The sequence below is a fragment of the Canis lupus genome, chromosome 11 (assembly GCF_048164855.1).
Source record: "Canis lupus baileyi chromosome 11, mCanLup2.hap1, whole genome shotgun sequence".
In the NCBI taxonomy this organism is placed as follows: domain Eukaryota; kingdom Metazoa; phylum Chordata; class Mammalia; order Carnivora; family Canidae; genus Canis; species Canis lupus.
Window position 1 is genome coordinate 13034047 of NC_132848.1, and position 27458 is coordinate 13061504.

Sequence of the window (27458 nt, forward strand, 5' to 3'; positions counted from 1 at the left end):
ACCACTAAAACACAGCCTTTATGAGTCACACATAACCATCTGCCCGGCCTCCCAGGCTAGTAACAGCTTTAGGCCTACTCATTGAATGAGTTGTCCAATGCCTGTTGCCCAGAGTTATGAAGTGCAGTAAAGACAGGTCCTTTATCAGGAGATGTAAGCTAAGAGAAGGAACCTGTAGGTTGATTCTCTCATCTTTTTTATGGAGAGCAAAGGTAAAGTTGACTGTTTCCCTTTGTCCCAAGTCTATACTTAATATCCTGATTGGGTATCGAGATTATACGTGGAATTCTGTTCTCAATTTATTCCATTTTCCTTGTAGCTGATCTGAGTGTACAAGTTTATTGCTTCCTCAAAAGGCTTTGATTTTACCTGGCTTTCTTCCTGAGCCTGAATCTTAAGCTGGATTGATTGATGGAAGAAATCAGGAGAAAGGACAAAAGCCAAACTACAGATGATGTCCACTGAGAAATATTTTCTTTTAAAAATATTTTATTTATTTGACAGGAGAGCGAGCATGGAGAGAGCGAGAGTGATAGCGAGAGTGAGAGAGCACGTGCGTCAGAGTGAGCACTTGTACCAGCGGAGGGCAGGGGAGAGGAAGAAGCAGGCTCCCCATTGATCAGGGAACCCGGTGGTGTGGGGCTCCATCCCAGGACCCTAGGATCATGACCTGAGCCAAAGGCAAATACTTAACCACCTGGGCACCCCTGAGAAACACTTTTATTATATATGGAGAAGGAAGAGAATGGGGACAATTATTTACATAAGCAGCAGATGGTATATATTTTAGTCATTCATTTCAACTTCCAGTCTTGCCCTCCACCCTTGTCCTAGAACTAGTAGCTAAGGCTAACAGGTACTTAGTCTAAATAGAAATGAACAATTAATAACTTTATAAAGGTGTGGCTTATTTTGGGGATTACATGATAATTTATTTATTTATTTATTTATTTATTTATTTATTTATTTATTTATATTTATTTATGATAGTCACATCAGAGAGAGAGAGAGAGAGAGAGGCAGAGACACAGGCAGAGGGAGAAGCAGGCAGGCTCCATGCACCGGGAGCCCGACGTGGGATTCGATCCCGGGTCTCCAGGATCGCGCCCTGGGCCAAAGGCAGGCACTAAACCGCTGCGCCACCCAGGGATCCCATACATGATAATTTAGACTCATTACAAGGACTCTCCCAAAGCCCCCCGTTTTTTTTGTTTTTTGTTTTTTTCATGGAATAGAAAGGTCACTATAACAGGAAAATAAAGGGCCTTTTTAGGCACAGAGTCACAGTGAATTGCGGCCTTTCCAGTTCTAGGGGCGATTCTTAAGAGGATTAGCCGTTGATGAGCCCCACTGCTGGGCACCAGGGGAATAACCTATAGGAATAGAAAAGCTCTGCATCCTAAACGTTTATGAATTGAAAAACGTGCTTTTCATCATTTTACCTTCAGGACATAACAAAATACAAAGCCAGTTTTTACTACCGAGCAGATGACCACCTTTTCCAAGGAGTCACTTTGTACAGAAAGACTGCTTTGTAGCTGGCATCAGACCCACTAAGCAAAGCAGAAGAATCTTGAGATTCTTAGAGAAAGTCGTATCAAAGAGGAAGAAGCACAGTCTGGCCAATTAAATCAGGTAATTAATTCACTTAGTTCATTCAGATAAATCTGTTTGGGCACAAAGTAACCCAAGCCTCCCTCTAGGAAATGACTCAAACACCTTCATAGAATTAAACCTGGAATTTTACTTGTATTGATTGGAACTCACCATCATTTGCTTATGAAAGGGCTTCAAAGTATGTCTACCACTTGCTTTATATAGTGGTAAAGTTTGTGGATCAAATGTTATTTATAATGAATTTGAAGGAACTTGTGTCCCAATCCATTCTTTAATAGCAGAAATTATGTTTCACGAAATGGGTGTTAAAATGGTATTCCACGAAGCTTGGAAGCACTTTGGCTACATTGTTTAATTATTCTTATTAATAATAAAGTTCATTCCACCTTTCATCATAAAATATATCACAAGAAATAGGATTTGGCTTCTGTTAACACTGCCAGGTGGGAAAAAAAGTGATTTGTTTGGATTGTTCCTATCATTCTCACCTCTTCTACTCCCTGCCAAATTTAAGTCTGGTGATGTCCTTTCCTTCTATCCTGATGTAATCACTTTTGGGACTTTGCAGACTTATTTCAGATTCCTTCTGGGTAAGTACTGCAAGTTCTGAAATGTTTTAATAACAATAATGAGGGCTATATACTCACATTTAATACATAGGACCCAGGCAAGAGGAGAAGATAATACTCTCCTAATTTGTTGGTTTTATAAGGGCAGATATGTTTTCTGTCTTGAACTTCTACAATTACATTGGGTAATGGATTTCCATTCTGGTCAAAAACTTGACCCTTGACACCTGCAAGACAAAAAGAGCATTAAATGTTAACAGCACATTTTATGACCTATGGAAAAAATTTTTTGTAAGTATTTAAGAAAAATACACCCAATTATTTATTAAGCTATTTTAAAATGATGATAATAAAGTATTTAAGGGAAGGTAAACCTTTCCAAAAAATTGAGATATAATTGGGATATAACAATAGTTCCAGATGTATAATGATTTGATATATGTATATTTGTGAAATGATCACAATTTACCTAGTTAACATAGTTCAGGATTTTTCTTGTTTAGAGTTTTATAAATGGATGTTAAATTTTGTTAAATGGTTTTTTCCTGTATCTATTGGGATGATCATATTGTTTTTATCTTTATTTTGTTGATATGGTATATTACACTGATAGACTTTGCAGAGGTTGAGCCATCGTTGCATCCCTGGAATAAGTCCCACTTGATCAAGGTCCTTTTAATGTATTGTTGAAGTTGGTTTGCTAATACTTTGTTGGAGGATTTTTGCATCTATATTCATCGGGGCTATTGGCTTGTAATTTTCTTGGAGTGTCATTCATTTTTGCTATCAGTGTAAAGCTGGGTTTGAGAGTGTTTTCTCCTTTTCTGTTTTTTGGAAAAGAGTTTGAGGATTGGTATTAATTATTTAAATGTTTGGTAGAATTCACCAATGAAGCCACTAGTCTTGGGCTTTTGTTTGAATTAGGAATCAAAAACATGTCAAAAGTCTCCCTACTAGTAAAAGGTCTGTTCAGACTTTCTGTTTTTTCATGATTCAGTCTTTGTAGGTGATGCTTCTGTGGATTAACTATCATCTAGGTTGCCCACTTTTTTGGTGTGTAGAGTAGTCTTTTATGATCCTTTGCATTGCTGTGCTATCAGTTGTAATATCTCTTTTGTTTCTGATTTTGAGTTCTTTTTGAACTAAGTGAGTCTAGCTAAAGGTTTATCTTTTTTAAAAAAACAGTTCTTAGTTTTATTGATTTTTTTCTCTTGTCTTTTTAGTTACTATTTCATTTATTTCCTCTTTGATCTTTATTCCTTCCTTCTCCTAATGTTAGGCTTTATTTTTTAATTTTTATTTATTTTTTTATTGGAGTTCAATTTGCCAACATATAGCATAATACCCAGTGCTCATCCTGCCAAGTGCCCCCCTCAGTGCCTGTCACCCCGTCACCCCAACCTCCCGCCCACCTCTCCTTCCACTACCCCTTGTTCATTTCCCAGAGTTAGGTGTCTCTCATGTTTTGTCACCCTCACTGATATTTTCACTCATTTTCTCTCCTTTCCCTTTATTCCTTTTCACTATTTTTTATATTCCCCAAATGAATGAGACCATATAATGTTTGTCCTTTTCCGATCGACTTATTTCACTCAGCATAATACCCTCCAGATCCATCCACTTCGAAGCAATTGGTGGGTATTTGTTGTTTCTAATGGCTGAGTCATATTCCATTGTATACATAGACCACAGCTTCTTTTTTTTTTTTAATTTTTATTTATTTATTTATGATAGTCACAGAGAGAGAGAGAGAGGCAGAGACATAGGCAGAGGGAGAAGCAGGCTCCATGCACTGGGAGCCCGACGTGGGATTCGATCCCGGGTCTCCAGGATCACGCCCTGGGCCAAAGGCAGGCGCCAAACCACTGCGCCACCCAGGGATCCCTAGACCACAGCTTCTTTATCCATCATCTGTCGATGGACACTGAGGCTCCTTCCACAGTTTGGCTCTTGTGGACATTGCTGCTATAAACATCAGGGTGCAGGTGTCCCCACGTTTCACTGCATTGGTATCTTTGGGGTAAATCCCCAGCAGTGCAAATCTATTTTTAACTCTTTGAGGAACTTCTACACAGTTTTCCAGAGTGGCTGTACCAGTTCACCTTCCCACCTATAGTGCAAGAGGGTTCCCTTTCTCCATATCCTCTCCAACATTTGTTTGTCTTCTTAATTTTCACCATTCTCACTAGTGTGAGGTGGTATCTCATTGTGGTTTTGTTTTGTATTTCCCTGATGGCCAGTGATGCGGAGCATTTTCTCATGTGCTTGTTGGCCATGTCTGTCTTCCTCTGTGAAATTTCTGTTCATGTCTTTTGCCCATTTCATGATTGGATTTAGGCTTATTTTATTCTTTTTTTAAGCTTGGTGAGGTATGAAGTTGGGTTGTTTTGAGATTTTTTTAAAATTTTAATTCCAGTATAGTTAACATACAGTATTATATTAGTTTCAGGTATACAATATAGTGATTCAACAATTCCGAGATCTCTGTTTCTTAGTGTAGGTATTTATCCCTGTGATCTTCCTTCTTAGAACTGCTTTTGCCGCATCCTATAAGTTTTGGTATGTTGTATTCTCATTTCATTCATTTCAAGATTTTTATTTTTTTGACCTATTGGTTATGTTATTACATGTTTCATTTCTGAATATTTGTGAATTTTCCAATTTTCTTCTAGTAACTGATTTCTAGTTTTATACCACCATGGTTAGAAAAGATAGCCGATATGATTTCAATATCTGTAAATTTATTGAGACTCATCCTGTGGCATGACACATGATTTATCCAGGAGAACGTTCCATGTGCACTTGAAGATGATGTGTATTCTGCTGCTGTTGGATGGAATACTATGTCATTTAAGGTATTTCTGTAGTAATTTTCCGTCTGGATGACCTGTCCATTGATGAAAGTGGGATAATAAAGCCTCTTATTATTATTATTATATTGCTGTCTATTCTCCCTTTAGGTCTGTTAATACTCACTTTATATAGTTAAGTACTCCTATGCTAGAACATTTTGTTGGACTGATTCCTTTATAATTCTGTAATAAGCTTGTCTCTTATTAGTCTTTGTCTTAAAGTCTGTTTTGTCCAGTATAGCTATCCCAGCTATCTTTTCGTTTCCTTTGCATGGAATATCCTTTTTTACCCCTTCACTTTCAGTCTCTGTGTGTCCTTATATCTGGAGTCTCCTGCAGGCAACATATAGATGGATCTTATGTTTGTTTGGTTTTTTTATCCACCCAGCCACTCTGTCTTTAGATTGGAGAATTTAGTCCATTTACATTTAAAGTAATTATTGATAGGTATGTATTTATTGCCATTTTGATGATTGTTTTCTGGCTGTTTTGTAATTCCTTTGTTCTTGGTTTTCTATAGTATGCTTAGATTCCTTCTTTTTTTGTGTATCTATAGGGTTTTTGCTTTGTGGTTCCCTTGACACTTAGATAACTATAACAGTCTATTTAAAGTTTATAATAACTTGATTTCATTTTAAACCTTTGCATGTTTATTCCCATCACCCACATTTTGCATCTTTTTTGTTTTTTAAGATTTTATTTATTTATTCATGAGAGACACACAGAGAAAGAGAGACAGAGACATAGGCAGAGGGAGAAGCAGGCTTCCTGTAGGAAGCCTGATGTGGAACTGGACCCCAGGACTCTAGGATCACACCCTGAGCCTAAGGCAGATGCCCAACCACTGAGCCACCCAGGTGCCCATTTTGCATCTTTTTATCTGTGTATCCATTAACAAATTATTGTAGTTATAGTAATTTTTGCCACTTTGTCTTTTAATCTTCATAATAGCTTTGTAAGTGATTAACCACTACCTTTACAACATTAGATTATTCTGAATTTTATTTAAGATTTACCTTTACCAGAACAGCCCAGGTGGGTGGCTCAGCAGTTTAGTGCCGCCTTCAGCCCAGGGGCCTGATCCTAGAGACCTGGGATTGAGTCCCATGTCAGGTTCCCTGCATGGAGCCTGCTTCTCCCTCTGCCTGTGTCTCTGCCCCGCACCCCCCCCCATGAATAAATAAAATCTTTAAAAAAAAAAAAAAAAAGATTTACCTTTACCAGTGAGTTTTCTGTTACTAATTAGTACCCTTTCATTTCACCTAAAGAAGTTACTTTAACCTTTCTTATAAGGCTGGTCCAATGGTGATGAATTCCTTATCTTTTGCTTGTCTGGAAAATTCTTTCTCTCTCCTTCAATTCTAAAGGACAGCTTTGCTAGATAGAGTATTCTTGGTTAGCAATTTCTTTTCTTCCAGCACTTTGAATATACTGTGCCACTATCTTTTGGCTTACAAAGTTTCTGCTGAAAAAAAAAAAAATCCACTGATAATATTATGGGGATTCCCTGGTATATAACAAGTTGTTTTTCTCTTACCACTTTTTAGATTCTCGGTCTTTAACCTCTGACACTTTGATTATAATGTATCTTAGTGTGGATTTGAGTTCATCTTATTTGGAATTCTCTGGCCCTCCCAGATCTGGAGGTCTGTTTCCCTCCCCAGGTTAGGGAACTAACTCTTCAGTCATCCTCTCTTTATAAAAGTTTTCCATTCCTTTATTGCTTCTTCTGGGACCCCTATAATATAAATATTGGTATGTTCGATGTTGTCCCATAAATCCCTTAAGCTGTCTCCACTTTTTCATTCTTTCCTTTTTGCTGCTCTGATTAGATGAGTTCCATTGCCTTGTGTTCAAGTTCATGGATTTTTCTGCTGCACCCAGTCTGCTGTTGAGCCCCTCTGTTGTATTTTTCAGTTCTATTACTGTATTTTTCAGCTGTGTGACTTTTATTTGGTGGTGTCTTATAGTCCCTCTTTGTTGAAATTCTCATTTGTTCATGCATTGTTCTCCTGAGCTCAGTGAGCATGTTTATGATCGTTATTTGAACTCTGTATCAGGTAAATCACTATCTCCATTTCAGTAAGGTCTTTGAGGCTTTATCTTATTTTGTTTGGAATATACTGCTCTGTTTCTTCATTTTCTTTGATTCTATGTTGGTTTCTATACATTAGATAAAACACCTCTTCCAGTCCTGGAGGAGTGGTCTTTTGTTAATGAAACTTATCCTTCAACTCTGACCTAGCTCTTGGTTGTTTCTCAAATCTTTGTGATTGTCTAAACAGCCCACTTTATTCTTAGGAGTTCCCAGTAGTTGAGGTTGTGCCAAGACCTATTGGTACCCAGATTCAGGCTGATTGGATGCCAGACCCTCAGGCAGAGGCTTTTAAAGTATGCAAATAAACCTCTTTCAGGGCAATACTGGAGAATGGATGTGTCTCCCTGTCCCCTTTACACTGACCCCCTGGGGTGATAGCCAGTTAAGACCGGTTTCTTTGTTAGTCTCTTGTTGGGAGCCCTGAACACAGACCCCACTGGCTACCAGAGCTAAGAGGTATTCACTTGGTTGTAGCCCCAAAACTGGGGCACCATATGCGTGCACAGGCTCCCTTTTGGGAGAGACTGTTGATCTGGAGGGAGAGGGAGTGCAAATATGATGTCTGCCAACTTCTATCTCTGGAGACTATTTTGGGATACCCCTAGATTTGTATTAAGCTAGATACTTGCCCCTCAAGCCAAAGCTTTAAGACCAGCAAGTAGGCCTCTTCTGCAGAAAAACTGGGCATCTCTCAGTTGGCTGGCTTGGCACTGGGCCCTCGCAGGCAACCAGGTGCACCTGTGCAGACCTATAAGAACTATTTCCCAGTTTGCTATAGCCTTGAGGGTCTTGTAGATGCAAGCCCCAGTGGCTTTCAAAGCTAGATATTTTCAGGAATTGTTTCTTGGGTGTAGCTTTTAACAGTTGGGGTGCCAGATGTGGGTGGGGTTCATACCTTTTGCTGCTCAGAGAGAAGCTTGGAGTTGTGAGTACCTTCCTGTTGTGGGTTGCTGTACCAGGGATGGGGCGTATGGCAGGATCACATCTCAACCTCTCCTACTTTTTGCAACATAGGTTTATTTTCATTCATCCAATGCATGGGAATGGCTCAGGCAGTTTTTGGTTTCTTTCAGAGGAAAGTGTCCCATATGTAGCTATAGATTTGGTGTATTTGGTCCCACAGAATGTGGGAGGAGATGAATTCAGGATACTCCTACATTGCCATCTTGAACCAGAACTTGGTAAACTAATTTTTGATGTAACTTAAAAGTTTATTTCAGATATTCCATCTATAGCACCTATTAGCAAAATGGGAGAACCTTGATGACAACCTAAATCCATTCCTGTCCTTTCCAAGTTGTCCAAACTACTGTAGCATTGCTCTTGGTGGAGTTCATTAAATCCTAAACTAAAAAATGCCAGTGTATATACAAAAGTGGGAGGAGGTGGTTGCACCTGGCTGAGTCAGTTGGGGGAGCATGTGACTTTTGATCTAGGTGTCATGAGTTTGAGCCCCATGTTGAATGTAGAGATTACTTTTTAAAAAATGCCAGTGTATTAATTTACAATAAGATACTTAGCTATGCAAGGGACTCAATAGTTTTGTCTCGTGGGAAACTACAAACTACATGGGAAAGTTACAATCACAAGATTTCTTGTAATTAATGGTGTCTATTGCTAACAACAGGAGTGAACATTTACTGACCAGTTAGTATATTTCAGGCTCTGTGGCAAGTGCTTGCCATGCATGTTCTCCTCACATCAACTCTGATGTAGGCAATATTATCACACTTTTGCAGATGAGGAAACTAAGGCTTTGGATTATTAAATAACCTTAAGCTCCTAGAGCTGAGTGGTACAGCTGGGCTGTAAGTCCACACTGAACCGGACACCATACCCCTCATCTCAGAATTTCAGGAATACAGTTAAGAAAAGGCCATTTTAAATGTTACACGTCACATTCCAGTTTGTTCACTCAGTGACAAATCATCTTAACCAATGAGAAGAAGCTACAATGAAAAAAAATGACCATGCACTATTCCCAGGTCATTATACTTAGTAATTATTTACTGGAGCAGAAAACTACGAGACATAGATTGTTTTCCTTCAGAAAAGTTGAAAATGAAATGTAAAAGTTTTGACATTTGGCAACAAAATCTTTGTCTCAAAGGTTAAGCATTGCCTTTTGCTTTAGTTCCTGACTCTGTTGCCTGTGCCCACCCGCCCCCCCCTGCACAGAAATTACTAAATGCCGTATTTCCTTCTCACATATTCAACATGTAGCAGCTGTGTAACCTCTGTTTTCAGGTAATTTGTCCTCCTGCCTTTTCTAAAAGTTTCATCTATATTTATTCCTACTACTTGGTACGTATCCTTTGGATTTTTAGGTAGGACCCAACCATAAACATCAGTCATGATTTAACAACCCAATTACACATTTATTCATGGGATACCAGTGGCATTATTCTTTGAAGAAATGTTTTCACTGTGCCCTTCTCAGGAGGTCTTTTGACACATTAGGTAAGTACAGATATGTACCAGTCAGGTCACAGTGTAAATCCCAGGTCACAACACATTCCCAAGACTCACTTTCATCACCTATAAAATGGAAGTGATATGTACCACCTTCCAGGCCCTTCTACTGGCTTAGGAGGCTTTTCCTTTCCAGGCAAGGTAAGCCAGAGACTTCCAGATGGGTCAAAGTCTCAGATGTCTCATAGCAAGTGGGGAAGCTAAGCCAGTGACTGTAACACCGCTTGTCAAATATCAGTACTTTTCCTTAAACCACAGTAATACCAGTAAGAAGGTGTTTGCGCCCATCATCTCTAAGCTTCCTACCAGACACTGCAATGGAGAGAACCTATCAAGTAACTGGACATCGGGTTTCATTATTAAATTGGAAAAAAAAAAAAAGCCTCTGTTTTAAACCACAAGGGGGCAGGGGTGGTGTGCTTATATATATTTTAGGTAGCTTGTGCATACCTGATTGTAGGGACAGGGAGATACATATTCTTTCTAAAACCTAGTGTAAATGGACTTGTAAGCTCTCCAGATTAATAATAGTCATGCTATAATTTGCATGTTACTTCACAGTTACAAAGCTCCTTCACTGGCATTATTAGGTCAGTGTGATACTTCGAGCCCACCTTAATTCAGTGCTTGGAAGATAACCTTTAGTGTTAGATTGCAATTCCAAAAATAGTAGTGCAGTTATGTGGAGCATATTTCATTTTCAGTTGCACTCCCACGTTGATACAGGTGAAGGAGAAATTTATATTAGGCAGGGTAACACTAAATACAGAAATATGATAGGCTAAATTAGTATGTGACTCATGAGGAAAATCTAGGAGCAAAATACCAGAATATTAATCGAGAGAGGACTCAATAATCTTAATAAATGCTAAGATGCTGATGAAAAGTGACTTCTTTAACATCCCTTATCACAGGGAATCGGCCTACTTCATGAATGTCTCAGCCCTGTGAATTCACCAGTAATCTTTGCACACCTATGCTCTGGGGGGTGGGTGCTGGAGGGGCACCCAGGTTGGTGATATGGGCTCATATTGGGGAGGGAAGCTCAGCTCTGGAGCCCCTATGCTTCTTACTCTTCCCTCATCTCTTTAGCAGGTGGAAAGCTTTGGTGTGAAGTATGCAGAAAATTCCAGGAGCTGTGCAGTTATGTAGCAGGCCTATGAGGTAAAACCTCCTCGACCCAAACCCATACCTACTTTAGCTTGACTTAGTAGCATAACTACTGTGCCAGTTACTTGATAGCAAATTCTGAGGTTTCTTTCCCCAAGCCATCCTGAATGGAGAAAAATAACTTATACCCTGGCAATGCAGGAGAGCCTTCCACACCCTGTCCAGAGACACAGCCTTGTTCAATAAACTTGAACTGCATGACTCCACCACCATCACAAGCACTGTGTTTCTCCGGTACAGCGGTTTTCAAAGCATGGTTCCTGGGACCAGCAGCATCTCCTTGGGAAAGGTGAACCATTCAAGATGTACTAAGTCATGGGGATGGGGCTGACAATCTGTGCTTTAACAAACCCTCCAGTGAGTCTGCTGTACAGGTTTGAGAACTACCACCCTTATCCCATTTAGTCCATCCATCTGTGTTAAGGGCTAGATAGCTGTCTAAAAGACCAGACTGGGAAGACTGTCAGGACCAGGTCACTTGGCAGAGTTGCCAGGTGTGGGGTTTAGGTCACCACCCCAGTACTAGGAATACAGTACTAGGAAAAATGCAAAATGGCATGTCCAGTGTCCTCTGAATCTATGATGTTGTGTGACAAGCAAACTGTTGAATCATCACCCATCTAGAAAATGCCGGGAAGACTGGGAAGACTGTCAGGACCAGGTCACTTGGCAGAGTTGCCAGGTGTGGGGTTTAGGTCACCACCCCAGTACTAGGAATACAGTACTAGGAAAAATGCAAAGTGGCATGTCCAGTGTCCTCTGAATCTATGATGTTGTGTGACAAGCAAACTGTTGAATCATCACCCATCTAGAAAATGCCGGAGTAATAACTTGTTTTTCTAGATCTTTTGCCAGACTTCTCAGTCAGTCAACATGAAGATTTTGAAGTACTCTGGATTTTCCACCCTCATATTAAAGTAACATACATCATGCTTTCTCTTATATGAACTGATGAGCACTGAATTTCTCACATGCTGCAGATATTCATGCAGAGAAAAGTCTTAATCATTAGTTCTGGTACTCAGAATGAGGCTGTACCCGGAAAAACCAATAGAGGCTTGCATTTTTTCAACCCAAAGTTTGTGCCAGATATAATGTTTCATGTTAGAAGAAATTAAAAAAAAATCTTACAAACCTAGGTGCACCTGTTTTATATATTCAATTAGTGAAGCTTTGTTTTTATTCCAGAAGAACGGAAGCTTCTCCTCATGAGGATATTTACAGCATGACAGCTCCAACGTAATCTCAAAGCACTGCTCCCAGATGTAGTTGTAATCTTGCATTCCACCTAAACACAAGCATATTTAATTTTTTAAGTCTGAAATTGAAATAGTGTTAAGTATCCCAAGCCTTGGGGACAAGTGAATCAGACAGTTACAAGGAAAGTACATGTAAACAGGAGAAGATGAACTTGACGTATTAGCATTATAGAATCAGGACCTGACATCTTATTAGCCAGGCGTGAACAGGCAATCTAACACTCTCACGTGGGTACCTGGGTCGGAGCAGACTAAAGTTCAGCTGTGCGCCACCTGAGGGGAGGGGAAGGGTCAGTCCTATGTTTTTTTTTTTCCAATCATAACTTACAAAAAGGATTTATCAGTGTACATTTCTTCTGTAAGTTACATCCTAGACAGATATGGAATGATACTTCTAAAAAAAATACTGCTTAGAAACCATAACTACATTTATTATGTGAAGCTACATACACTCATTCGGAGGAATGCCAAAGGCTAAGGGTCAGCGAGCGTGTGCCTTCAGTGGGTACTAGCTGAGGAGTCTGTTAGGCAGCTACTCCCCAGGTTTTACAGACAGACCATCACAGATGTCAAGGAACGTGCCAGTGAGCGCAGAGCCCAGCGCGCAGGCCCTCCTGTCCAGGCCCCGTGCTCTTACCCACTAGGCTGAGCTGCATCTGGGGGTGAGAGAGAGGGTGCCGGGCGGCTCTCGGGAGCGGAGGGACCCAGGCCCCCTGAGGCCGCTGTGGTACCCAAGCTCACCGTCCAGTTCTCACCTATGGAGACTATTTCGAAAGGGTCATAATCCTGTTTCATATTTTCTAAGATGCAAAAATTTTCATATTTAAAAATCTCTGAGTTGGGAGGTGTGTTAAACTCGATGGCTGAAAAACCCAGTTGTCATTAGTTTGGCCAGAAACGTTTTTCTTTCATCCTTGGAGGTACGGTGTTTTATCCTCAGTGGCATCTTGGATTTGGTGAAATCACTGCAGGCCAGCAGGGTACTTGGGAAGTACTGACTTAGCAAAAAGCCTCATGCTAAGAAAATAGTCAAACAATTATCAACGTGTTATTTACGTTAAGTAGCAGCTATGGAGGTCTAGATTCTAGCGGGAAGGATTTCTCCCTTCTTGGTACTTACTTCCCTTCTAAGGCTTGTACTTGTGTTTCTCTCTGACCTCGTTTTCACCAAGAAATAGAGGAAGAGACAGAAAGCCAAGTCCTGGGGAGGGGGGGCTCTCGGAGCCGGTGGGAGCTGCGCACGCAGGGTTCCTAGCTCGTCCCCAGGGTTAGAGACCCCGCCTGCGGGGGTGGGGGGGGGGTGGGGGGGAGGACGGAGGGCCACCCCGATGGGGCCAGGCCGCACAGGTCCCGCTTGGGGCTCTCGGGTGCAGCCTCCCAGGCCACCATGGGGAGTGCGCACGGTTGCGGGGGGCAGCTCTGGGGGGGGCTCCCCTTGGGGCGCGGGGCTCCGGCCCTGCCGCTGCTCCCGGCCTGCATTTCTCCTCCTACCCCCGGGCTGCCACCTACCTTCGTCCTTCTATGGGAACATTCCCACCCCCACCCCCGCCCCTGGGATCCCTGCGCGGGGGTCCCCGTGCCCTCCCGCACCTGCCCCCCTATTCCCAGGGCCGAGGAGCCCGGCGGGGGGGGGACCCACCTCTGAGCGGATACCAGGCGTAGCCGTTGGTGATTCCGTTGGGGAAGTCCATCTTGTCCTTACACTGATCTCCCTTCTTCATGGTGGGGTTTCTCGAGGCGTAGACGTGGGCGAGGTGTTGGAAGACGTCGTCGTCGGGGGTCAGGCTGCGGGAGTGGGACGTCCCGGTGGCTGCGGGGGACCCACACGTCTCGGCGGGCGCCCAGCGCGAAGCACCTGGCGCCGCCGCCTCCCGTGCCAAGGCCCCTCCTCCCGGACGAGGCCGGGGCTCCTGGGGGGCTCCCCGCACCCCTCCTCCCCACGAGGCCGGGGCTCCTCCGGGGCTCCCTGCACCCCTCCTCCCCACGAGGCTGGGCCTCCCTCGGGGGCTCCCTGCACCCCTCCTCCCCACGAGGCCGGGGCTCCCTCGGGGGCTCCCCGCACCCCTCCTCCCCACGAGGCCGGGGCTCCTCGGGGGCTCCCCGCACCCCTCCTCCCCACGAGGCCGGGGCTCCTCGGGGGCTCCCCGCACCCCTCCTCCCCACGAGGCTGGGCCTCCCTCGGGGGCTCCCCGCGCCCCTCCTCCCCACGAGGCCGGGGCTCCTCCGGGGCTCCCTGCACCCCTCCTCCCCACGAGGCTGGGCCTCCCTCGGGGGCTCCCCGCGCCCCTCCTCCCCACGAGGCCGGGGCTCCTCGGGGGCTCCCCGCACCCCTCCTCCCCACGAGGCCGGGGCTCCTCGGGGGCTCCCCGCACCCCTCCTCCCCACGAGGCCGGGGCTCCCTCGGGGGCTCCCCGCACCCCTCCTCCCCACGAGGCTGGGCCTCCCTCGGGGTCATCCCCGCGCCCCTCCTCCCCACGAGGCCGGGGCTCCTCCGGGGCTCCCTGCACCCCTCCTCCCCACGAGGCTGGGCCTCCCTCGGGGGCTCCCCGCGCCCCTCCTCCCCACGAGGCCGGGGCTCCTCGGGGGCTCCCCGCACCCCTCCTCCCCACGAGGCCGGGGCTCCTCGGGGGCTCCCCGCACCCCTCCTCCCCACGAGGCCGGGGCTCCTCGGGGGCTCCCCGCACCCCTCCTCCCCACGAGGCCGGGGCTCCTCGGGGGCTCCCCGCACCCCTCCTCCCCACGAGGCCGGGGCTCCTCGGGGGCTCCCCACACCCCTCCTCCCCACGAGGCCGGGGCTCCTCGGGGGCTCCCCACACCCCTCCTCCCCACGAGGCTGGGCCTCCCTCGGGGGCTCCCCACACCCCTCCTCCCCGAGGCCGGGGCTCCTCGGGGGCTCCCCACACCCCTCCTCCCCACGAGGCCGGGGCTCCTCGGGGGCTCCCCACACCCCTCCTCCCCACGAGGCTGGGCCTCCCTCGGGGGCTCCCCACACCCCTCCTCCCCGAGGCCGGGGCTCCTCGGGGGCTCCCCACACCCCTCCTCCCCACGAGGCCGGGGCTCCTCGGGGGCTCCCCGCGCCCCTCCTCCCCACGAGGCCGGGGCTCCTCGGGGGCTCCCCACACCCCTCCTCCCCACGAGGCCGGGGCTCCTCGGGGGCTCCCCGCACCCCTCCTCCCCACGAGGCCGGGGCTCCTCGGGGGCTCCCCACACCCCTCCTCCCCACGAGGCTGGGCCTCCCTCGGGGGCTCCCCACACCCCTCCTCCCCGAGGCCGGGGCTCCTCGGGGGCTCCCCGCGCCCCTCCTCCCCACGAGGCCGGGGCTCCTCGGGGCCCCCCGCCCCCCCTCAGGCCTCAGATGCTCGCATCCCGGGGCGCACGGCCCCCTTACCCGGCACCCCGTTGTCGAAGGGGTAGCTGGCCACCAGGGCGCCGCCGTGCAGGTTGGCGGAGAGCACGAAGGTCTCGGCCTCCAGCCAGGCCATGACGGCCGCCGCCTCGGGCTGCCGCGACACGTCGTTGGGCTCGAAGGCGTCGGGGAAGTTGCGGTTCAGGTCGTAGTGGTTACTGTTCTCCCTTCGGGAGGAGGACGGAGGAGTCGGGGTGCGCCGGGGCAGGCGGGGAAGGGGCCCGGCCGCGCGGGTCTGGGCGGTGGGCGTCCTGCAGCCCCGGGGACACGCGGTGGGCAGGGTACGTGGGGGCTCATGCCCTTAGATGCCCCCCTGGAGGCCCGAGTCACCCCCACCGGCCACCTGGGGACTCACGGTGGGCGGGGCGCTGGGGGTACGGGGGGCTCCCGCCCTGGACACCCCCCCAGGAGGCCCAAGTCGCCCCCAGTGGCCGCCCAGGGACTCACCGTGGGCTGGGGCACCCGGGGGCTCCTGCCCTGGATGCCCCCCCCCCAGGCCCGAGGGCCCCATTGGCCGCCCGACTGGGGGCTGCCACTGAGTCTCCCCGGACTCCCGCCTTCCAGGGCCCAGAGTGAACAGGGAGGGTCCAGGTCGCTGAGGCCGGTACTGGTTCCCCAGCGACGGGTGGAGAGGCCACAGGAACCTCCTCAGTGCCCACCCCTCCTGGGGGCCGTCGCTGTCCCTATGCCGCAGGATGGCCCGACATAGCAGGTCATCGACTGGTGAAGTTATAATTTATTTTTGGTAAAAGCAAACAAACGTTTGCCCCCATATCAGTGTTCAGCAGACCCCTGAGAAATCCTCAACTCCCGGGGGCCATTGTGAGAAAATAAACTGTTTATTTTTTTTTTATTTTTATTTTTTTTAATAAACTGTTTAAATCAGAAATAGTACAAGGCTCTCTCTTTCTCTCTTTTTTTTTTTTCTTTAAGATTATTTGGGAGGGGGCAGCCCCGGTGGCTCAGCGGTTTAGTGCCACCTGCAGCCCAGGGTGTGATCCTGGAGACCCGGGATCGAGTCCCACATCGGGCTCCCTGCATGGAGCCTGCTTCTCCCTCTGCCTGTGTATCTGTGTGTGTGTGTGTGTGTGTGTGTGTCTCATGAATAAATAAATATTTTTTAAAAAAGATTATTTGGGAGGGAGAGAGCGCGCGAGCGGGCACATGCCCTTCAACAGTGGGGTGGGGGGGACAGAGAGAGAAGCAGCGACAGCGCAGGGCTCTGTCCACGACCCTGACATTGCCCCTGGGCCGAGGACAGGAGGCAGACACTTAACTGAGGAGCCACCCAGGCACCCCCTGACCCCCTCTTCTTCTTTTGATCAGTTCCTGTCCTGGCTTTTAAAAAACCAACTGGTAATTCCCAGGGTCCCTGCTGCAGACTTAGGCCCCGAGATTTAACAGTGCACAACGCGGGCCGCAGGACTCCTGCCCCCTCCCGGGGCGCTCACAGACGGGTGCTGGGCCCAGTCAGGAGGGATCCCCGAGGAGGCCTGGGCGGTGGGCGGCCCGGGGGGGCAGGGGAGCCCGGCGGGTGGCCCAGGAGGAAGGCCGCCTTCTCCGGCCCTCACTCGTCCGCCTCCGGCAGTCGCCTGAAACCTTGAGCGGCCCAGGCCAGGGCTGGTTCCCGGGGCACCCGGGGCCCCCCTCACCTTCCGTTACTGTAGAAGCAGTCGGGCTTCCGGACGGCCTCGAACCCATCGGGGTTCATGGAAGGCATGAAGTGCATCCGGGTGCTGTTGATTAGGTTCGTGATTTCCAGGTCTTTTCCATCCCTGGTCACGAGGTGCTCGATCAGATGGAGCAGGAGCTCCCGCCCCACGGTCTGCGCAGGTTGAGAGAGAAAACGGGGTGTTACTAGGGCGGAGGACGGTGAGGAGCGTCGTCCGGAGGCACGGTTTCCCCAACAAGGGCTCCCACTGCCACCCACGCCTGCTCTGACACCACGGTGACCTCCCCATGCGGCACTCGTGCAGGGGGCCACCGCTCAGCGGCCTGTGGGGCAGCAGCGGCGAATGGTATTAAAATAAAAAAAAAAAAGTTAATGTTTTAAAAAGCATTTTAAAAAGTATTTTTTAAAAATTTTTATTTATTTATTCATGAGAGACAGAGAGGCAGAGACACAGGCAGAGGGAGAAGCAGGTTCCATGCAGGGAGCCCGATGCGGGACTCGATTCCGGGTCTCCAGGATCACACCCTGGGCTGAAGGCAGGTGCTAAATTGCTGAGCCACCCAGGCTGCCCCAAGAATTTCTTTTTTTTTTTTTTTTTAAATAATGAATTAGGTGGAATAAAGGTTATTCTTATTATCGTCTCCGTTTTCTCTGCCTTCTGAAATACTGGAGGGGGAGAGCAGGGGCAGGGCAGTAGCCGGCCCCCAAGAACACATGGATGGCGACCCACAGGCCGTGTTTCAGACACACGTGGGTTCCAAGAGGGAAGAGTCCTGTTTGGTAATAAGTATCCACACAGTGAGCAAGGTCAGCCCCGTCTGTGCAGCCCCGGTTGCCGCCTTCTTGGGTTTCTGCAACCTCAGCCATTTGCACATCATGCTTTTTTTTTTGGGGGGGGGGGGCCCATATCTGCATATTATCTATACTCTTGCTTAGTTTCTATTTTCTTTAAATCAGCTCACTTTTACTTACAAGAAAAAGAAAACCTTTGTGTCCTTAACCATTTTGCCAGATAGGTTTCTGATGGGCCTTGTTTGAAAAGCAGGACCATGAAAATAAACATGATCATATCCAGCTACCATTATCTGATGTATCACCAGCGAGTGGGGACCTCAAGACCCATGAGAGATCTTGCTTCATAATCCTCAATAGTGAGAATTACTTTTTTTATTAAAAAAAAAGGTAATTTGCAGTTCACAACCTGATTATAGAACTAGCCTGACGAGGCTATGTCAACTTGTCTCTAGAATCCTGGGTTCAAAGGAAATCTCCTTGTAGGAACGTTGGCCTCTTACCTAAGATCAGATGCTGCTGTGGGGTCAGTCCCTGGGAAATCTGGGGCACCGGGTGATTTAGGGCCGCGGTGTAGAGGCGCCAGTGTAGGCATGAGCAGGACAGGAGTTTCCAAAGAAAACCCCACCGTATGAATTGACTGTTGTGACAACGGATGAGCAAGCCTTGAATGGCAATCTCTCACTGTAGTCCCCTCGTTGGCAAGCAAAGAAACTACATTTTATGAATTTGAAATCCCCATGAACATGGAACCATTGGAACTGGGACTAAGAAAATTTGGAATATGTGAATTATGTTTACAGGTAGCCATCAGGTCCAGAGCGGGAATATATTCAATTTTGACTTCAATTTTTTTCCTACTTATTTCTATCTTCTACTACTACTACTACCTTGATTTTTGTGTTTACAGTCAAAATTATCAGCTTGTGGGGCACCTGGCTGGCTCAGTGAGTTAAGCGTCTGCCTTGGGCTCAGGTCATAATCCCGGAGACCTGGGATCGAGCCCCAAACCAGGCTCCCTGCCCAGTGGGGAAGGGGGCATGAGAGCCCATCAAAAGCTAAAAATGATAAATATGTGTGTGTGTGTGTGTGCGCGCGCCTCTCCCAGGCAGAGGGAGAAGCAGGCTCCCTGCAGGGAGCCCGACGTGGGACTCGATCCCAGGACTCCGGGATCACGCCCTGGGCTGAAGGCAGATGCTCAACCGTTGAGCCACCCAGGCATCCCCAAAAATGCTATATAAATATAAATGATATATCATTTAAAAATGATTACAATTTCAAAAAGTTTTTCCCCAATTTTCTTTCTTGACTTTGGAAGAACCCGGTAATTCCTTAGGTTGAGAACATATTTATCAAGTCTACCAATTACTTGAGTTTCACCTCAGTTTTATTCTGTTCACATAACATGAAATCTCATGCTTATTTAAAGGGTACCGTAGTCTGACACCCCATTTTATTTTATATCCTTTGAATCCTCCTCATTCTCTTACTGCAGAAATCCAAAGATGTCTAGAACGATATCTGGCAACTATTCATGATGGTTGTTTCTGAGTGCTAGTATTCTGAATGATTTTTACTCCTTTTATTTTTCTGGCATCATTTTTTTTTTTTTAAAGAAAACCTTTATTATTTTTACGAGACCAAGAAAATCTGGATTCTTTCAAGTAAACCAATGTAAAACCAAAGTACTTTCTGTCTCCATATCCCAAAAACATATCACAAGTCCTTAACTGCAGAGGACAAATTCTAAAAATCTTGGAAAAATGGTAAAACACCAAGTAAGAGAATAATTTTTAAAAGGCTGAGTTTAAACAGCTAAAATTTCAGGGAGTTAAAGTCCTCTCTTTCTGTTGGGGCTGTATTTCGCTGCCTTCCTAACAGCAGATTTATGTCAAATATTATTCAAATTAATTCTTCCCAACCTTAATATAAATGTTTCAAGCACTCATTCATGTTTTATGCATAAACTTCCCTTCTTTAAAAATTAAGTCTTTGAATATGAAACCTTAGAGGGTCCAAATTTTAAAAAGGATCACGGTCAAAGCAATCCCAACAGCTTCACCAGCTTTCCGTTTAGCACGCCCACTTCCTGTGAGGGTGTAGACTGAATATGAGAATCCCTCCCGAAGACACTGAGAGGCTGGGCGCACATGCCAGGTTTGGGGGCCTTTCCCTGATCACTCATCTGCCAGTTAAAATGGTAATAATCCAAATGCAGCAAATAAATTCTCCATCAGTTCTAGTTTCCAGTCAAGGTGGAATCTGCCAGAGACAAAATATGCATTCTAGCTCTTTGAAGAATGTTTTATAACAGTGGAAATGAATTTTTGAAGAGTCACCAATCTAGGCAACACGTGAGAGCGAGAGCAAAACCCAGCTATCCCGACGACGGAATCTGTCTTAAAAATGCTACGTTATAGTGCAGCTTCTGGGTGGAAAAATAAGCCTGTGAGCTCTGGGGCTCCCCAAACAGTGTGTTATCGATTTAATTCTTTTGTCTGATTGCCTAGATATTAGCCTAAATATTACATTATCTAGCACACTTTTCCCAGGGTTCCAGAGCTCTGCAGGCTTGTGCTCCCCTAATAGCACCCATACATCTACAATGGCCCCACCGACCTTGACCAATCACCCTGCCCCCCACTCCCTCCTCTAAGCCTTGAGGGCAGGGACCCTAAGAGGCTCTTTCTGTAGCCCCATAACTTGCCCAGCTCTGAGGATAGCATGTTCTCCGTAAACGATTGTTGAAGACTGTTGACAAACCCGCTACAAGGTCAAGACTATTCTAAGGAGGAAATTTCTGAAAACGTGAAGACTTAAGCTGCTAAACGAGGGCAGAAGATGTACCAACCATCAAGTTATTTCCTTTGAACGATTTTCAATATTGAACAACTTTCACAGGGGTGGGGACTTACATACAATTCAGGTAATGCCAGGGACTCAAGGTACCTGGTCCCCTAGCATAACCTCACCAAAAGCGGAGATGGAGAGAAAAAGCACGATTACAGGAGAAATTTAATACATGCTTAAAAGGAATCAGACCCTTCACTTGGAATAAAGATTAATTCTAACTCCAAAAGGAAAAAATTAACAATCTAAAGCCACACTGCCTAACTGAGGGTATTTTGCTACCATCTGGGATAATGGTGGAAAAAAGAACTTGGTAAATGACATCTGGAAGGACAAGCTTTACTTTTTTTTTTAGTACATTTGGAACCTGTACTGCATGTTGACTACACATCCCAGATTTTCCAGCCCAGGCAAAATTAAGGTATTATGGCCTGGTGTTCATATAAATCATTAAATACCCTCTAAATACAAACATCTAAGCACACAAACTGCATCTCATAAATCGTCTCTTATATGCCTAGAAGGTGTGTGTGAGAATCCTTTATCCATTTATCCTGTATTTTTAGGTTAAAAAACATGGTCACTATTATCCAGGGATTGTTTTTGCTTTTAGCTTATATACCTAAAACATAAGAACTACGAATGAATGCCACCCAAATGTGAAGTTCTAAGTGTGATGTGGATATTTCGAAAGGCTACCCAAATAACCCACCCTAGTAAAAGTAATTCATTGATGTTTAAGAAATAGGAGCTTGGGACTGGGGGGGTGGGGGGACACAAAAGAAACTGAATTGGCAGTTCAGTTAAGCCTAATGAGCACACAGTGACTATCTGCTCCCATCCTGCTGAAGACCATGGCCCTGAGGTCAAGGGAACCCAGTGACCCCAGCTTGTGACTTGTACTTTGCCTATTACTGGATTAGCTGAAACCTATCAGCACTCAACTTTCTCAACACATAGTCAGGCCTCACTTCAGTATTTCTATTAGGAAGTAGAGAGGTCTTAACAATCTAGAGATTAACCAAGACTTTTTTTCTTCCTACAGAGTTTAAAAACCATGGGATGAGGCGGCTTTGGGGAAGGCACCTCCCCCGCCCACCCTGAGGCTGAGGCTACCAGATGTTCCCAGCCTTGGGGCCTGGTCCCAGTCTCCAGTGGAACTCTGTCGATGACTCTGTCGATGGCTCTAGCTCACTGCAAAGCGGACCAGTCACAGAAGGAGGGGGACGGAGACAAAGACCCCATTCTCCAGCTCCGCCAGTGTTTGTGGAGTAAAGAACTACAGGGAGCCCACTCAGTGTGCCGGCCGCGTCCCTTCCACTGAACGACAATCACTAGGCTTGAGATGCGTCTACACCGCCCATTAGGAGCCTGCAGAAACTAGAACTAGAATTGGGGCTTCTACAATGCGACGGGTCGGCGTGTGTGTCAACAGATGGCCCAGGTGACTGAGAAAAACACGGGCGAAAGGTAGAAACTCAGAAATACTTCTCCCTCGCTGTTCTGAAAAGAGCCTGAAGCCCAGGTGGCAAAGGCCCAGGGGTGCAGTTGGCTACCCTGCGTGACTTCCTGGCGATCAAGGAGGGCAAGCAGGGCGCAGAAAAAAGGACGGGAGAGGGGACTTGGACTTACAGCCAGGGTCACCCTAAGGGCTTGGCCTCTTTTACACGACGAGGGAGACCCAGTCTTCTCATCCAATGGCATTGAACACTCCGAAGGCAGCAGAAAGGGTAAAGGAGGTGGACCTACGCTGGGTGGGGCTCGGCGCTGGGTTTAGACACCCGTGACCGAGCCCACGGCTGCTTCCCTCCGGGGAACCGGGCCTAACCAACCTGCCTGCTGCAGAAGGGCTCAGCCTACGCCCAGGGCCACGGGGCACAGTCTTGGTTCGGCCCAGCTCCTGACTTCAGGGCCGTGAGATCGAGCCCCACGCTGGGCTCCACGATGAGCGCACACTCTGCTTCGCATCCTCTCCCTCTCTCGCGTGCGCTCTCTCTCATCCTCCCAAATGAATAAATACTTAAAAAAAAAAAAAAAGGAAGCTCTGCCCACCCAGCACTTAATGTGGCCCATGCTCCGTAACGTGGGCTATTCTCATTATTCTCTTGTAAAGCGCCGCGGAGACGTAACTCGCCAGTCCCATCACCGTGGCTCAGTGAGCTGGTGTCATTGGAAGCACGGGAGCCAACAGCAAGGTGACCCAAGACAAGCAAGATACTACACGAGCGTAGGCTGAGCATCACATCTTTCCTAACAATCCTTGCCTGCAAAGGGGCCATCCTACGTTGATTTTGCTGCCACGGTTTGCTTTCTGCAAACCCTCAGCATCAGCCAAATCCATCCTCACGATTCCTAAGGGTACGTTAGCCAAGATGTTTCACACCCATACAGCAAACCTTTGCATTTAGCTTCCAGTTGGAAGGAAACAGGAACTAGAAGCCCAAGTTCAATGATACCATAAGGAAGGAAGAAATCCAGAATGTGGGACATTCTGCAGGATAGATAACTGATCAGGTCTCTTTATTAGATCTAGAGTCGTGAAAAGATCCTTTAAAGGCCAGAACAAAAGGGATTTAAGGGTCATATCGATCACATGCGGTGCCTGGGCCTGGACTGGATCCTGATTTAGACAATTTGGGGGACATTTTAAGAAACTAGAAAGGGGGATAGGAGATAAAGATAGGATACACTCTTATTAACTTGAAAGGGTAGCTAGTGTGAAATGTCACAAACAGCAAATCAGCATAGCTCATTTAACCAAAGTGCGCACACGCACACACAAGCATCTGGAAGGATAAACAGTACTAGGAGAATTAACTACTGATTTTTGGAAGGTCAATACACAAGGTTTTTGTTGGTGGTGGTTGATGTTTTGTCGGAGATGCACAAGACTGATTTTATAATGACAACAACAAATTGATTTTAATTTCAAAAAGACCTGATTCAGGACGCCCGGGTGGCTCAGGGGTTGAGCGTCTGCCTTCGGCTCAGGTCGTGGTCCCCGGGGTCCTGGGATCGGGTCCCACATTGGCCTCCCCACGGGGAGCCTGCTTCTCCCTCTGCCTGTGTCTCCCATGAATGAATAAATAAAATCTTTAAAGAGCTGATTCTAAGACAAGGTATAAAGACGTAAGGTGAAAGTTCATGGAGGCAAATAGCGGGTCTGATCAGCAGAACCGGGTCTTGCTGCCTCCACTGCCACCATCCAGCCGGGTACTGACACAGGCGGTACACAGTCCTCGGTGGGGCGGGGTCCAGGTAAGAGAGGCAATATTTTCAAAATAGTGATCGGGGCGCCTGGGGGGCTCAGTGGTTGGGCGTCTGCCCGGCTCAGGTGCCGGGGTGGATCGAGCCTCCCCCTCCGCAGCGCCTTGGGCTCCCTGCTGTTTCTCCACCATCCCCCACCCAGCTCACACTCTCAAATAAATGAAATGAAAAAAAAAAATAAGTGTGATCAGTGCTGTCCCCCATGAGCTGCTTGTGTGGGGCCCACAGAGTCCTGGAGGAGCCAGGGCCAGTGCTCGCGCGGGGGGCCGCCCCCCCCCCCCCCCCGCAGGGCTCCAGCTAGGGAGGTGGGGGCCGCACCCACAGGGTGGCCGTGCAGCTTTTTTCTCCGCTCATGGAGAAGAGGCCTTTGGTCCCCAGCTCCTGGCTGTCATCCGCAGTGGGGCTTGGGGGCTTGGGGCTCGAGACTCTCTCTCAATTCCGAGGGGTGGGAGAGAGGATGCGGGCCCCGGGGTGGTTGGAGCCCCCGCTCAGGCCCCGGCTCCCGCGGAGCCGTCCCTGTCCCCAGCTCCCCGGGGCACCGGGAGCAGAGGGTCGAGGTGGCCGGTCCTCGGGGCCGCGGCTGGGACGCTCGGGGACAGCAGGCCTGGGTCCCGCCCGAAGCCCAGCAGCAGGGCCAGGAGGGTGTGTCGCAAACCAAACGGGGGCAGCTAAAGCGGAACAAAACCAGTTTGTCTTTGAGAAGTTGGGGGAGAGGCGGGCACTGGGATAGGGTTTGCGGGGAGGCTCCCTGGGTCGGTTGCGGGGCCCGAGGCTTTCAGAAGCCCAGGTGTTCCTGGGATCCCCTGCGTGAGGAACAGTCCAGCCCCCCGGGCTGGGGCACCCTGGTGCCCCTAGAGGTGGGAAGGCCCGCCGGGGAGGGGAGGGGTCAGGGGTCCAGGGAGGGGTCCAGGGAGGAGTCGGGGGCCTGGGGAGGGGTCCAAGGGGTCCAGGGAGGGGTCGGGGTAGCCGGGGAAGGGTCCGGGGAGGAGGTCTGGGGAGGGGTTGGGGGGCCCAGAGAGGGGTCCAAGGGGTCTGGGTAGGGGTCTGGGGGCCTGGGGGGGGTTCCAAGGGGCCTGAGGAGGGGTCCGAGGGGTTGGGGGCCAGGGAGAGGTCGGGGGGGGGCTGGGGAAGGGTGGAGAGGCCCAGGTAGGGGTCAGGGGTCCGGGGGCCCAGGGAGGGGTCCGGGGAGGAGTTGGGGGACCCAGGGAGGGGTTGGGGGAGGGGGGGCCATGCGGGCTCAGGCACCCTGCTCCCCCAGCCCCACGCAGGACCAGCTGCCGGGCCGTCGGGCCCGTTCCCTGCACCCTCTCGAAGGCCTCTCGGGGATGTGGGCGCTGCCCTCCGCATCCCCAGGGCGCTCGGAGTCCGGGCCGCACACGTACCTCGTCTCCGTGCATGTTTGCCACGTACTTGAACTCCGGGATCCCGACCCTGTGCTCCTTCGGGAAGCGCCCCACCACCAGGACCCACAGGTTCCTGCCTGTACAGCAAGGATAGAAAAGGATAGAAAAATAAGTTGTGTCCCGGGGGGCGGGGGGAGAAAGACCGACAGTCTGTGGGTCAGGCTCACAGTCCTGGGGGCCCCTCAGCCCAAGCCCTCCCCCTCCGGGCTCCCCGCTGATCCCAGGATGCGATTCCCAAGAATCCAACAAGCCTCAGGCTGCAGCCTCCGCATTTCCCCCAAATGCTGGTGCTTTGGAGAAACCACCCTGTGCCTTCGCTGGGTCCCCCGATGGCTGCGGTGGGTGGGGGGGCGCAGAGCCCTGGGCCTCGCATCGGGGTGGCTTCTTGGAGCACAGATGCCGCAGCCCCAATGAAAAAAAAAATCTTTAAAAAAATAAATCAAAAGATTTTATTTATCTGAGAAAGTGTGTGCACGAGCAGGGGGAGGAGCAGAGGAGAGGGAGAGACAGGCAGCCCAGGGCAGGCCTCCATCCCAGGGCCCTGAGATCATGAGCTGAGCCGACGGCAGACACTTGGCTGAGCCACCCAGGCGCCCCTTCCCCATTCATTCTTCATTTACTGTTAATATTTTAGGGAAGTTTTTCATGACAGGGTGACGCTTTAAATTTAGTAACTGCAGGATTTCTCAGAAAATACCCACAAAAAGCCGTTTATCGGAGTGATTAGAACAGAACCCGCATTAGCTCATACATTCCTTCACTTGGGACTACCGTATCCGGGCATTTTGGCAGGTGACCAGACTCCAGTGAGTTTCTGATCTAGTGGAGAATAGCAGCGTGCAAACACATAATTACATTAGCCGGTGACCTATACGGCCAAAGAAGTGGGTAGAAGTTACTGTTGTGTATGTAGAATCAAAGAAATGGTTCATTCTTTCCAAGGAGGGGGATCATGAAAAGGTTTACAGATCTACGAGTTTATAGATGCCTTCTGAGCAGGGTTTTGAAGAAGGTTCCCACGTTTGCCACGTGGACAAGTATAATCCGTCCAGTGATTTTCCATCAGAACCATTTCTTTTTTTTTTTTTTAAAGACTTTATTTATTCATAGAGATGAGGGGGGAGGGGGGCAGAGAGAGAAGCAGGCTCCATGCAGAGAGCCCGACGTGGGACTCGATCCAGGGTCTCCAGGATCACACCCTGGGCTGCAGGCGGCTCTAAACCGCTGCGCCACCGGGGCTGCCCCAGAACCACTTCATTAACCAGAACCTTCTATTGCCTGATATGAACTCTCAGGTCATCTAGAATTTCAATTCTACAAAGTTAATATTTTCATGTAAGCCCCTAGAGGTGGGAAGGGGATTTTTTTTTTAAGGCTGGGTGTGGAACCTACTTAAAAAAAAAACACACACAATAAAAAACACAGGCCTTGAACTCGCGACCCTGAGACCATGACCTGAGCTGAGATCAAAAATCAGATGCTTAACCGACTGAGCCACCCAGGCGCCCCAAGGAAGAGCTTTTTCTGAGTGAGCTAATAAACCTGGTTTTCTAGGTTTCCTTCTGAGGAATTCTTTTTTGGTAGCTCTTAATGCTTTTTAAGCTAGAATAATCATGGATTTGTACAGAAGAAGATTTAGTTGCTTCACAGGCAAGGGGGAAAATTCATTATCATCTCAACATAATATTTATAATGACATAACAACCAATTTGCAACAGCTGGTTTGTCACATAAGACTAGGGTAAGACAACAAAAGCTGGGCAGCCCCGGTGGCTCAGTGGTTTAGCGCCGCCTTCGGCCCTGGGCGTGATCCTGGAGATCCAGGATCGAGTCCCACATCGGGCTCCCTGCATGGAGCCTGCTTCTCCCTCTGCCTGTTTGTCTCTCTGTCTGTGTGTCTCAAATAAATAAAATCTTTAAAAAAAAAAAAAAAAGACAACGAAACCTGACTTGACACAGCTATCTGGTATCAATTGGCTTAAGGCAGGAGGGAGATCGATAAAACCTAAGTGAAAAAATACTTGGTGGGTA

At 48.2% G+C, this 27458-nt stretch overlaps 1 protein-coding gene and 1 long non-coding RNA gene across 5 annotated transcripts in view; one reads left to right on the forward strand and one right to left on the reverse strand.

The window, feature by feature from the left end:
* The window catches only part of CPM (carboxypeptidase M), a 93051-nt gene that overhangs the window by 22442 nt on the left and 43151 nt on the right, over positions 1-27458 (reverse strand). For 3 of the 4 annotated variants that reach the window (XM_072843212.1, XM_072843210.1, XM_072843211.1), the window contains exons 3-8: positions 25407-25504; positions 17096-17268; positions 15426-15610; positions 13677-13847; positions 11914-12066; positions 2265-2413 (exon numbers count right to left, since the gene is read on the reverse strand). In XM_072843212.1, coding sequence (XP_072699313.1) covers positions 2265-2413; positions 11914-12066; positions 13677-13847; positions 15426-15610; positions 17096-17268; positions 25407-25504 — 929 coding nt within the window. The remainder of the gene's footprint in view (positions 1-2264; positions 2414-11913; positions 12067-13676; positions 13848-15425; positions 15611-17095; positions 17269-25406; positions 25505-27458) is intronic. The other variant, XM_072843213.1, reaches the window with a different exon arrangement.
* LOC140642519 (uncharacterized) lies at positions 1644-11916 on the forward strand. The gene is made up of 2 exons (XR_012038954.1): positions 1644-9596; positions 10701-11916. It is a non-coding gene; the product is annotated as an uncharacterized lncRNA (long non-coding RNA).